General features: G+C 43.5%; 1 protein-coding gene across 2 annotated transcripts in view; it reads left to right on the plus strand.

Moving 5' to 3' along the window:
• sbf2 (SET binding factor 2) overlaps positions 1 to 13,085 on the plus strand; it is a 349,247-nt gene that overhangs the window by 132,286 nt on the left and 203,876 nt on the right. For both annotated transcript variants that reach the window (XM_033038959.1, XM_033038960.1), the window contains exon 4: positions 7,475 to 7,594. In XM_033038959.1, the coding sequence (XP_032894850.1) occupies positions 7,475 to 7,594 (120 nt within the window). The remainder of the gene's footprint in view (positions 1 to 7,474; positions 7,595 to 13,085) is intronic.

Genomic DNA, 13,085 nt, shown 5'->3' on the forward strand with positions numbered 1-13,085 from the left:
CCCCTTCCCCCCCTTCTCTGCTCCCCCTCTCTGCCCCCCTCCCTCTCTGCCCCCCATCTCTGCCCCCCTCACTCTACTCCCCCTCCCTCTCTACCTCCCCTCCCTCACTACACCCCCCCCCCCTCCCTCTCTAGTGATTGAAGAGGGAGGGTGAAGAGGAGGAGGGAGTGCTGGTGGATGAGGAGAAATGAGCCGCGCCTGCGCAGTTTTGGGCTATGAGGGAATGGTGCAATATGGGGGAACGGCTTGCGTTGGGGGAACAGGTGAGTGGTGGAATCTTGCGTTGGGGGAGCGGACCCACGGGTCTGCACTTGGTCTAGTAATTAATAAAAAAACGTTTGAAAATCTCTTCATTTCCCTAAGCATTAACAATTCTACCTCCTACCATCCTTAAACATGACTTTTCAATGTCCAAAAACAGTGCTTATTCAAAAATATGCATTTATACATTTATACTACTTGAATATAATATTACTTGAATTTGATAAATAACATCTCCCTGGCCCAGCTGTCATTGCTGAAATATCTTAATAACTAGGACACCTATGTGGGACTCTTAATGATTGACAATGGCTACACCTTCAACAACACAATCCCAAGCAAAGTAATTTCTAAACTCCTGGACTGAGGAGTCATCATCACCCTCTACAACTGGATTCTCGAATTTCTGTCCCATAGACCACAATCAGTGAGGATTGGCGATAACACAATAATTCTCAACACTGATGTTCTGCCACTATACAATAGACAATAGGTCCTTCAAGCCAGCACCGCCATTCAATGGGATCATGGCTGATCATCCCCAATCAGTACCCCGTTCCTGCCTTCTCCCCATATCCCCTGACTCCGCTATATTTAAGAGCCCCATCTAGCTCTCTCTTGAAAGCATCCAGAGAACCTGCCTCCACCGCCCTCTGAGGCAGAGAATTCCACAGACTCACAACTCTCTTCCTTCCAGGACAAGGGGTCACAGCTTAAGGATAAGGGGGAAATCCTTTAGGACCGAGATGAGAAGAAACTTTTTCACACAGAGAGTGGTGAATCTCTGGAACTCTCTGCCACAGAGGGTAGTTGAGGCCAGTTCATTGGCTATATTTAAGAGGGAGTTAGATGCGGCCCTTGTGGCTAAAGGGATCAGGGGATATGGAGAGAAGGCAGGTACGGGATACTGAGTTGGATGATCAGCCATGATCATATTGAATGGCGGTGCAGGCTCGAAGGGCCGAATGGCCTACTCCTGCACCTATTTTCTATGTATTTATGTATCTCTGTGAGAAAAAGTGTTTCCTTGTCTCCGTTCTAAATGGCTTACTCCTTATTCTTAAACTGTGGCCCCTGGTTCTGGTTCCCCCAACATCGGCAACATGTTTCCTGCCTCTAGCGTGTCCAAACCCTTAATAATCTTATATGTTTCAATGAGATCCCATCTCATCCTTCTAAACTCCAGAGTGTACAAGCCCAGCTGCTCCATTCTCTCAGCATATGACAGCCCTGCCATACAACATGCCATTCGCTTTCTTCACTGCCTGCTGTGCCTGCATGCTTACTTCTGAAAGAGGTGGCTTTAGAGATTGTGGAGGCATTAGTGGTGATCTTTGAAGAATCATTAGAGTCAGGAGTGGTTCTAGGGGAAAAATTGCAAATGTTCCTCTGCTGTTCAAGACGGCAGCAAAACAAAAGAGGGGGAAACTATAGGCCAGTTAGCCTGACTTCAGTGGTTGGAAAGATTTTAGAGTCATTTATAAAGGATGAGGTTTCCGAGTACTTAGAAGCACATGACAAAATAGGTAAATGTCAGCATGGTTTTGTGAAGGGCAGATCTTGTCTGATGATTCTTTAGGAATTCTTTGAGGCAGTTAATAGCAGGTTAGACAAAGGAGAGACAGTGGATATTGTTTACCTGGATTTTGAGAAGGCCTTTGATAAGGTGCTGCACATGAGGCTGCGAAAGATGATGAAAGTCCATGGTATTAGAGGGAAGACACTGGCATGGATAGAAGGCTGGCTGAAAGGTAGTAGGCAAAGAGTGTAAATAAAGGGGACTTTTTGTGGTTGGCTACCAGTGACTAGCGAAGTTTCTCAAGGTTCAATGTTAGGGCCTCTGCTCTTCACGTTGTATATCAACGATTTGGATGATGGAATTGAGGGCTTCGTGGCCAAATTAACGGATGGCATGAAAGTGGGTGGAGGAGCAGGTAATGTAGAGAAAGCAGGGACTCCGCAGAAGGACATGGACAGGTTGGGAGAGTGGGCAAAGAAGTGACGGATGGAATACAGTGTGCAAAGTGTGCAGTTATGCATTTTGGTAGTAGGAATAAAGGTTAGACTATTTTCTAATAATAATAATAATAATAAATTTTATTTAGAGGCGCCTTTCAAGAGTCTCAAGGACACCTTACAAAAATTTAGCAAGTAGAAGAAAAACATGTAAGCGGAATGAAATAAATAGTAGAGACATGACTAGTACACAAATTAAAGACAGAATTCAATTCAAAACACAATATGAGGCAATTCAAGCACAGATGAAAAGGGAGGGGGACGTGGGGTTAAGGATAGGCAGAGGTGAAGAGATGGGTCTTGAGGCGGGACTGGAAGATGGTGAGGGACACGGAATTGTGGATCAGTTGGGGGAGGGAGTTCCAGAGCCTGGGAGCTGCCCTGGAGAAGGCTCTGTCCCCAAAACTGCGGAGGTTGGACTTGTGGATGGAGAGGAGACAGGCTGATGTGGATCTGAGGGACCGTGAGGGTTGGTAGGGGAGAGGAGATCAGTGAGATATGGGGGGGCCAGATGGTGGAGGGCTTTGTAGGTGAGGACCAGGATTTTGTAGGTGATCCGGTGGGAGATGGGAAGCCAGTGAAGTTGTTTGAGGACTGGAGTGATGTGATGCCAGGATTTGGTGTGGGTGATGAGTCGGGCGGCTGCGTTCTGGATTTGGTGTGGGTGATGAGTCGGGCGGCTGCGTTCTGGAGATGGGGAGAGGATTCAGAAATCAAAGGTGCAAAGAAACTTGGGAGTGCTATTTGAGGATTCCCAAAAGATTAATTTGCAAGTTGAATCTGTAATCAGGAAGGCAAATGCAATGTTAGCATTTATTTAGAGAGGACTAGAATATAAAAACAGGGATATAAATGCTAAGGCTTCATAAGACATTGGTCAGATGGCATTTGGAGTATTGTGAGCAGTTCCTCATATCTGAGGAAAGATGTGGTGCCGTTGGAGAAGGTCCACAGGAGGTTTACGAGAATGATAGCGAAACAAGATGGCGCCTGCCTGTGGCGACATTTTGCCAGCAGCTCAACAGAAGAGAATTATTTATAACTTCACTCAACTCACCTGGATCAGAAAAACGGCAGAAATCGGCACCGTAACGGACAAGCTGCTAGTGCACTTGAATGCACTAACGATATCGCGATCTCCCGCAGCTGCGGGAACCCCCGACTGTAAGCACTCCCTCGATCGCTGGAGAACACCCGACTCGACTGAGGATCACAGGTACTGTACCTGGAAACAGGTACTGTACCCGGAGTCGAAGGGCAGGATCTTCCAGGAGCAGCGGAGCTGGAGCTGCCGACTGTGAGGGAATCCCCGATTGCAACAGAGCTGGAGCTGCTGTCTACAAGGGAATCCCCGTTCCAGCGCCGGTTCGCGGAAACAGCAGGTACAGTAAACACAGTACCTGGAAAAAACGGGGAGGCCTCCATTGTGTCCGGAAACGTGGCTGAGGGGCAAGACTTTAGGTCAGACTGAGGATTTCGACCCACTCTCCCTGCCATCCTACTGGCCAATGTCCAGTCCCTTGAAAACAAAGTGGAGGACTTAAGGGCAAGGCTGCTTTACCAAAGGGAGCCGAGGGAATGCTCTGTGTTCTGTTTCACAGAGACATGTTCACCCCCAGCTCCCCAGACTCAGCAGTCCAGCCTGAAGGTTTATCCATCCATCGCATGGACTGTACACTGGCATCTGGGAAAGGGAGAGGAGGGGGCGTCTGCCTCATGGTCAACTCTGCGTGGTGCTCAGACATGGAAGTGCTATCCAATTCCTGCTCTCCACACCTGGAACACCTGGCTGTGAAGTGCCATCCCTTCTACCTACCGAGGGAATTATTCTGACAGCGGTCTACATCCCACCCCAGGCTGATGTCCATCTGGCACTGGGGGAGCTGCACGCCGTGGTCAACAAGCACCAGACAGCTTACCTCGAGGCATTTACCACCATAGCCAGGAACTTCAACAAAGCCAGCCTGAAGAAATCGCTCCCTAACTTCCACCGACATGTCTCCTGCAGCACCAGCAGATCAAACACCCTCGACCACTGCTACATGACCATCAAAGACGCCTATCGCTCTATCCCTCGCCCTCACTTCGGTAAATCCGACCATACTACGAGGCTACTGCTTCCTGCCTACAGGCAGCAATTGAAGAGTGCACCCCCAGAGGTGAGGACTGTACAGAGTTGGTGGGGTGGGGGCAGAGGAACAACTCCAGGACTGCTTGGAGTCTGTAGACTGGGCAATGTTCAGGGGCTCGGCAACGGACCTGAATGAATACGCCACAGTAGTTACAGACTTCATAAAGAAATGTGTGGAGGACTGCATCCCTACAAAAACCTTCCGAGTGTTTCCTAACCAGAAGCCTTGGATGAACCATGAGATCTGGACTCTTCTGAAGTCTAGATCCCGGGCATTCAGGTCTAGGGATGCAGAGGTCTACAAGAAGTCCAGATATGACCTTGGTAAGGCCATCAAAAAGGCAAAAGGGACTTCTGCTCTACGGACATTTTAAACCTCTCACTTCTGAGGTCTGAGGTTCCCACTTGCTTTAAAAGGGCATCAATAATACCGGTGCCCAAGAAGAGAAAGGTGATGTGTCTCAATGACTATCGACCAGTGGCACTAATGTCTGTGGTGATGAAGTGCTTTGAGTGGTTGATTATGGCGCATATCAACCCCTACCTCGACAAGAACCTCGACCCATTGCAGTTCACTTACCGCCATAACAGATCAACGGTGGATGCGATCTCACTGGCTCTCCACTACGCTCTAGACCACTTGGACAACAAAAACTCATATGTCAGGCTGTTATTCATTGACTACAGCTTGGCGTTTAACATCATCATCCCCTCCAAGCTGGTTACCAAGCTTTCAGATCTGGGTCTCTGCGCATCCCTCTGCAATTGGATCCTCGACTTCCTCATCCACAGGCCACAGACTGTCCGTATTGGTGGAAATGTGTCATCCTCGATAACAATCAGCGCGGGAGCACCTCAGGGCTCCGTGCTCAGCCCCCTGCTGTACTCACTCTATACTTATGACTGTGTATGAGCTAGACATTGTGCGAATTCCATCATCAAGTTTGCCGACAACACCACTGTTGTGGGATGAATCACTGATGTGGACGAGTCAGAGTGTAGAAGTGAGATCGACCGATTGACTAAATGGTGCCAGCACAATAACCTGGCTCTCAACACCAGCAAAACCAAGGAACTGATTGTGGACTTTGGAAGGGGTAGGATAGGGACCCACAATCCCATTTATATCAGATGGTGGAAAGCGTCAAGAACTTCAAATTCCTGGGCGTGCATATTTCCGAAGATCTTTCCTGGTCCCTGCACACTGATGCATTATAAAGAAAACAAATCAGCGCCTCTACTTCCTGAGAAGATTACGGAGAGTCGGTATGTCAAAGAAGACTCTCTCGAACTTCTACAGGTTTACAGTAGAGAGCATGCTGACTGGTTGCATCGTGGCTTGGTTCGGCAACTTGAGCGTCCAGGAGCGGAAAAGAATGCAGAAAGTTGTGACCACTGCCCAGTCCATCATCGGCTCTGACCATCCCACCAGCAAAGGGATCTATCGCAGTCGCTGCCTCAAACATCATCAAGGACCCACACCATCCTTGCCACACACTCATTTCTCTGCTGCCATCAGGTAAAGGTACAGGAGCCTGAAATCTGGTACATCCAGGTTCAGGAACAGTGTCTTCCCCACAGCCATCAGTCTATTAAACTTGCCATCAAACAAATTCTGAACTATAACAGCCTATTGCACTTTATCTGTTTATTTATGTGTGTATATATATGGTCTATATATGTAGACACACTGAACTGTTCTGTATTTATGCTCACAATACTCTGTTGTGCTGCAGCAAGCAAGAATTTCATTGTCCTATCTGGGACACATGACAATAAACTCTCTTGACTTGACTTGACTTGACGTGATCACTGGGATGACTAGGTGAACATATGATGAGCGTTTGATGGCACTGGGCCTGTACTCGCTGGAGTTTAGAAGGATGAGGAAGGATCTCATTGAAATGTACTGAATGGTGGAAGGCCTAGAAAGAGTGGATGTGGAGAGGGTGTTTCCACTAGTGGCAGAGTCTCGACCAGAGGGCAAAGCCTCAGGGAAAAAAAGGAAGGAAAAGAGATGAGGAGGAATTTTTTAGTCGGAGGGTAGTTACTCTGTGAAATTCATTGCCACAGACTGCTATTGAGGACAAGTCATTGGGTATTGTTATGGCCTACTACTGCTCATATTACTTATGACAATGACAAGTTGAGCCACAATTCGTAAACTACTTGGCTATTAGAAAGCGTTGATTTTTGTATTGTAAGTCATCGGTTTTTGTTGTAAACAAAGCCATCCGTTTTTGTTTTGTTCTAAAATGTTTTGATTTTAAATATTTGATATTCAGTATTTCAATTTCTGTCTTAATTGTAAGTGCATATTCTAATCTTTATTTAGTACCCCACATAATGGATAAGATGTTAATTAAAATTGTGCTTTTGCTTCCTGGCAAAATGTGTAAAAATAATTACGATTGACCACTACGCTTTTTTGTTGGATTGTTACTTCCAGACATTAAGAGATCCTTCTGAATCCCCTTTGACATCTGACAAGACTAGACATTGGAAAAATGGATGTTTTCCACCAGAGAGGTCATTTAGTCCTAGAAGCTTTGCGTTAAGATCAGTGGTAACAGCATTGCAAAATTACTGCGGCTTTGGAAGTTTAATTTGACACAACTGTTGCTACACTTGTTGACATTTTTAGAAGTTTTGACGCATCCTACATTATGGTTTTGGAGTCAGTCTATCGTGACTTGTCTCGTCTCATGGCTTTGTTATTTTGACAAAGCATTAAGAAAATGTGAAATTCTTCATGCAAAAATGGATAGCAGTTGGAGGAAATTGGTGTGCCATTCATCATCTGTAGAGGGAAATGAACACTGGGTCTCGACACAAAACTTTGAATGTCCATTTCCCTCCACAGGTGCCTGGCCCGCTGAGTTCCTCCAGCTGCTCTTTTTTTGCTTAAGATTCCAACATCTACAGTTGCTTGTGCCTCAATGATCATGTTTATTTAAACTTTAAATCGAGAATTTGCAAGTGTAGAAAAATACCATTTGGTACACTACTTCAGAGCTTTCTTGAGTGATCACTCAAACTGTTTTCAATCTCTAAAATATACTCTAGGGATGCAAGCGAGATGAAATAGGAGAAGAGGAGGATACAGGGCTAATCCAACCTGCACAGGTGTTTGCGCCTAAAAGCTTGGTGCTAGTGTCTCAACTGGACTATCCCGAAATTTTCAAGGTAAATTTAGTTCTATTATAATTACTCTTCTGTATCTTAAAAAGAAGAAGAAAGTTTCTATGTTTAAATATTGAATTTACATTAAATTCCTTGGAGGCCATGGAGCTGATGAAAATGTGATTCTCCTGAACGATGACTGAAATATTTCCTTTGAGTTCAGATGACCTACCTCTTCATTAAGTAGCGTTGTTACAAAACCTACCATCAGCGGCGCTCCAGCTCTGTCGGTGCGTGCGATTCCGGAGACTTTGGGGTGGAGGGGGGGGGGGGGGGGGGTGCGGGATTAAAATCCAGGTTTGTATTGGTTGTCGGAGAAGGATTTCCTCGGGCTGCTAGCTGATGAAGAAAAATCGTACGCGCTTCCCTTCCCTTCCCGTTTATTTTAATTTGCTGGACCATTGCGTCGCTGGAATGAACTTAAACGCGACTAAAAACGCCTTCAACATCACAGATCGCAATATCAGGACAAAACAAAAGGTATTGTCGTTTATTTAAACTTGTTATATTGCTTTTTGGTGTGGCTTCGTTTTAATCTTATGATGCGAAAAATGTTATTTAGGCCCCCATATGAAGCGGCCATGTCTTGCTGCCGATATGGGCTTAAATTTATGGCAACGGCAACATTCCCATCGATCACATTCCAGAAACATCCATTCTCAAGATAATCAAATTCTTTTTTTGCACAATCATGTCAAAAGAACATCTAAATCATCTATATTTTGTGTTATTGTCTATCATTGATCAATATTTTTCATACTAAATATCCACAGTACAGTTTTAGTCAGATGGATTGTGCAAAAAATAATGATTTTGATTATCTTAAGAGTGGATGTTTCTGGATTAATTTATGGAATTAAAATTAAAAATCATGTTATATTCTGAATTCTTTGTGTGAATGGGATCAGTTTGTTATTTGTTATTTGGAAACTTAGGCTATTTAAAAAAATTACCCTTTCTTAAGAAATGGATAGATGTTTAGATCTAGTAATTGAATTTAGATTAATTTAATTGATTTGATGAAACTAATGAATATGAATTTTTTGTTGGGTATTTACTATTTGTTTTAGCATTTAACGTTATCATTTCTACCTTTTTTTCTAAAACTGCAAATAATAACTTGTTTCTGTTAATGCTGTTCAGTGTTTTTTTTTCCTTTACATTTATACAGATGCCTCCGAGAAGAAATGCGAAATGCAAAATTGTATTCCAATGCCCAGCAAAAGAGACAGCATTCGCAGAGATTATCCGAATTTTTACTACTCCAAATGTGATGATCTACAGGACATTCTTAATGGGAAAGTAGTGGGCAGAAAGGCCATGTCATGCTTGGTTTGAAGACCAAAAACTTGTAGTTTACAATGCCAAAATCGAAAAGTTGTGGAAAAACAAGGTGTACAGAGTGCTTATTGGTTACAATCTGAGGAGTATATGATGATGCTACTGATTATGATATGCCAATGTACCAGCTAGCAACTGTTCTCCATAAAGACTTGGTCTTTTGCTAGAAATTGTAATTTCTTTACCTATCTGTTACGGACTTGCAGCATATAATACAATAATATTAAAGTTCTGATCTTGAGAATGTCACATTTTTGAATTTTCAAGGCAGTCTGGTGTTTATTACTATTTCTGTCACAACGGTCAATTTTGTAATTAGCTACAATTTTTGTAAGTAATTATAATCTTTAATTTCAGGTCATCATAGTAAGATGTTTCATTTTGTTTCAGAAATGCTTAAATCTATAAATAACTGAAGTTTTCATTCAGCTCTTAATTTTTATGAAAGTTATGTCCTCGATCACAGCTTTTGGGAAGTCAATGGAAAAGCAATAGGGAACAAGATGCTAATTTCCAAGTATGAAAATGACCATAACTTTTTTTAATACTGAAGATATGAAAGAGAATTATGTATCAAATTAAAGTTCTTTTTATGCTTTATCTGTGGGATAAATTACAGGGCTCAAAATTTTGTACATTCCTACATTAAGTATTGATATTTAAGATTTTTTTAAATGGAATGGGTGCAATGCTGCTTGTTTTTTAAGGTTTTCATAAGTTCCTTCTCAGCTCTTTTTAATATACCCAAAGTGCTAACATGTCTTTGGTGGAAAAGTAAATTACAATGAGGTATGATTTTTTTTTGTGTGTGTGTGTGATTGAAAAGCTCAACAAAATAAGACTCTGATAATCCATTGTATTATCCAAGCCCAAGGTTTCTGGAAAGTTGTGAGGCTCTGGTGTCCTGCCTCATCCAGCCACAGGCAACCATTTGACTAGCACTGGAGTTGCTGCACACTGTGGTAAGAAAACTACCAAATGGCATACTACAATACTTCCCCATTACAGTTGGAACATCAACAAGATTAGTTCGAATTACCACCAGCACATTCCTGAAGTACCCATGGATCAGGTTCTGTCAACATTTGCTGCACCATTAAAGATTGCTATTGCTCCATTGCTCACCCTGACTTGTAAAATTGGACCACTTGGCGAGGTCTCCTCCCTGCGTATAGGCAGTAGCGCATTGTGGTAGCATAGTGGCACAGCGGTAGAGATCGTGCTTACAACGCCAAGAACCTGGGCACGATCCTGACTGCAGGTGTTGTCTGTACAGAGTTTATACATTCTCCCTATGACTGCGTGGGTTTTCTCTGCAGTGGCTTTGGTTCCTCCCATGCTCCAAAGATTACCAGTGTGTAGGTTAATTGGCTTCGGTAAAATTGTAAATTGTTCTTGTTAGGGAGTGCTAATGTGCGGGTCGACGCGGACTTTGTGGCTGAAGGGCCTGTATCTCTAAAGTCTAAAGCAGAGAATAACGAGCGCAGTCCGGTGATGAGGCAGAGGGATGACTGCGACTGGTTCATGTCAATAGACTGGGTGAAGTTCAAAGACCCAGCAATGGAACTGAACAAGTACACCATGGTTGTTACCATCTTTGTAAGGAAATGCGTGGAGGATTGTGTTCTCGCCAAGTTCATCTGAGTGTTTCTTAGCTGGAATCCTTCAATGAACCAGAAGGTCCGAAATCTACTGAGGACCAGATCTTGGGTATTCAGTCTGGCGATACAGACTTCATATATCTGAAGTCCAGATTTTGTTAAGGCCATCAGGAAAGCAAAGAGACACTTTCAGTCTAAATGGGGGATGAGATGGATGCCCAGGCTTGCATGCCATCACCTTACAATGCCAAATCAAGTAGTAGCTCAAGTGAGAGGGATAAGCTCGTCCAGATGTGATGCAATTCTTTCGATACTCACTTTGAAAGGGAGAACATCAACAAATCTTTTCGGGCTCCTACAGCCCTAGATGTCACTGTAATCTCAGTCAATGAGGCCAATGTCAGAAGCTCTTTCATGAGGTTGACCCCTCAGAAAATGTCCGATCCCAATAGTGTGTCTGGCCGCATTCTTAAAACCTGAGCGGGCCAACTGGTTGGAGTTTTTGCAGACATAGTCAACCTCTCATAACTAAGGTTCAAGACCCCCACTGTTTTAAAGGACCCAAGAGGTGTAAGGTGACATGCCTAAATGACCACAGACTGGTGATGCTAATGTTTGTGGTGATGAAGTGCTTTGAAAGGTTACTATATGAAGCTAATCAACTCTTGCATGAATAAGGGCTTGACCCTCTACAGTTTGCCTACTATAACAGATCAATAGGAGATGCGATATTGCTGTCTCACCGCTCTGCAACGGATCAGTTGCGCTGAGAAAGCATACATCAGGCAGTTCATATACTGTAGCTTGGCATCAACATCATCACACCCTCCAAACCTATCATTAAACTTGGAGAACTGGGGCTCTACTCTTACCTAAGTAATTGGATTTTCAAATTCCTCATCGGTGGACCAAAACCAGTAAGAATTGGCAGCACCACTTCCTACGATAATCATCAACACATGACCACTGTCTCTGTGCTCTGACCCTGCTCTACTCTATACCCACAACTGTGTAGCCAGCCACCGCTCCAATGTCATCTTCAAATCCATTGTTGGACAAATAATGATGTCAAAATAAAGGTGGGAGATTGAGAAGATGATTGAACGATGCCAGGACAACAATCTTGCTCTCAATATTAGCAAGACCAAGGAGCTGATTGTTAACTTCACAAAGGGAAAGCCGAGTATCTATGAGCATCATCGATGGGATGGAAATGAATGGAATCAAATGCTTTAAGTTCTTGGGTGTGCATATCTCTGAAGATCTATCCTGGTCTTAGCGCATTGATGCAGTCACAATTAAACTCATCAACGGCTATACTTAGAAGTTTGAGGAGATTTGGTATGTCAATGAATATTCAATTGTACTTCAACAGTTCATGGTAGATAGCATACTGACTAGTTGCATCACAGCCTAAACCACAGGTACTGACCAATATCATCAAAGATGCACACCACCATGACCACAGGTTTCAGGAACAGCTTCTACCCAACAACTGTTAGGTCCTGCACACTATACAAAACTAACCACTAAGCAACTGTGACCGTCCAAAAATAAAATACTGGAGTAACTCAGTGGTCCAGGCAACATCTCTGCAGGACATGGATAGATGGCGTTTCGGATCAGTACCTAAGTTACTGTCATTCATTTATTGTATTTGATTATTATATTATTTATGTGTTATTGCATTAATGAGCTTGTTATGTTGTAGCATGTAAGAATTTTATTGTTCGGCTGCCAGTAGAGATGACAATTAAGCACTCTTGACTCGATGATTAGATCATGTGACTGAACAAAGTTTTCAGAGCAAAGACACACAAAAACTGCTGGAGTAACTCAGCAGCAGGCAACATCTCTGGAGAAAAGGAATAGGTGATGTTTCGGGTCGAGACCCTTCTTCAGACTGAGAGTCAGGGAAGAGGGAAACTAGACATACGAAAAGGTACAAAGAACAAATTAATGAAGGTATGAAGAGAACAAATCAAAGCCAGCAAGATGATCAAGGAAAGGTGGAGTCCACAATGATCCACTGTTGGCTGTGGAGAATGTGATAACGAGTGGATACAAACAGCAAAACTAAGCATGATGACAGTGAAAACTAGTAGGACGTCTAGAGTGGGGAGGGACAAAGCGAGGGGGAATGCTAGGTGTACTGGAAGTTAGAGAAATCAATATTCATACCACTGGGTTGTAAGCTGCCCAAGTGAAATATGAGCGCTGTTCCTCCAACTTGCGTTTGGTCTCACTCTGAGAGTGGAGGAGGCTAGGACAGAAAGGTCAGTATGGGGAAGGGAAGTTAAAGTGTTGGAAACCGGAGATCTCGGGCAAGGTGGATTGAGTGAAAGTGTTCGGTGAAACAATTGCCGACTCTGCGCTTGGTCTCGCCAATATAGATTTACTTTTCATGATCTATATTCTGATTTTCATTATAAACCAACGATATAAATTCCTGTCCATGTCAATGACATTCATATCACACAATTAAATTAAAACACCTATTAGTTTAAGATACTTTCAGTTCGATGGGAACTGGGGAAAGCTGCAACATTTTT

Source organism: Amblyraja radiata, chromosome 20, assembly GCF_010909765.2.
Source record: "Amblyraja radiata isolate CabotCenter1 chromosome 20, sAmbRad1.1.pri, whole genome shotgun sequence".
Classification (NCBI taxonomy): domain Eukaryota; kingdom Metazoa; phylum Chordata; class Chondrichthyes; order Rajiformes; family Rajidae; genus Amblyraja; species Amblyraja radiata.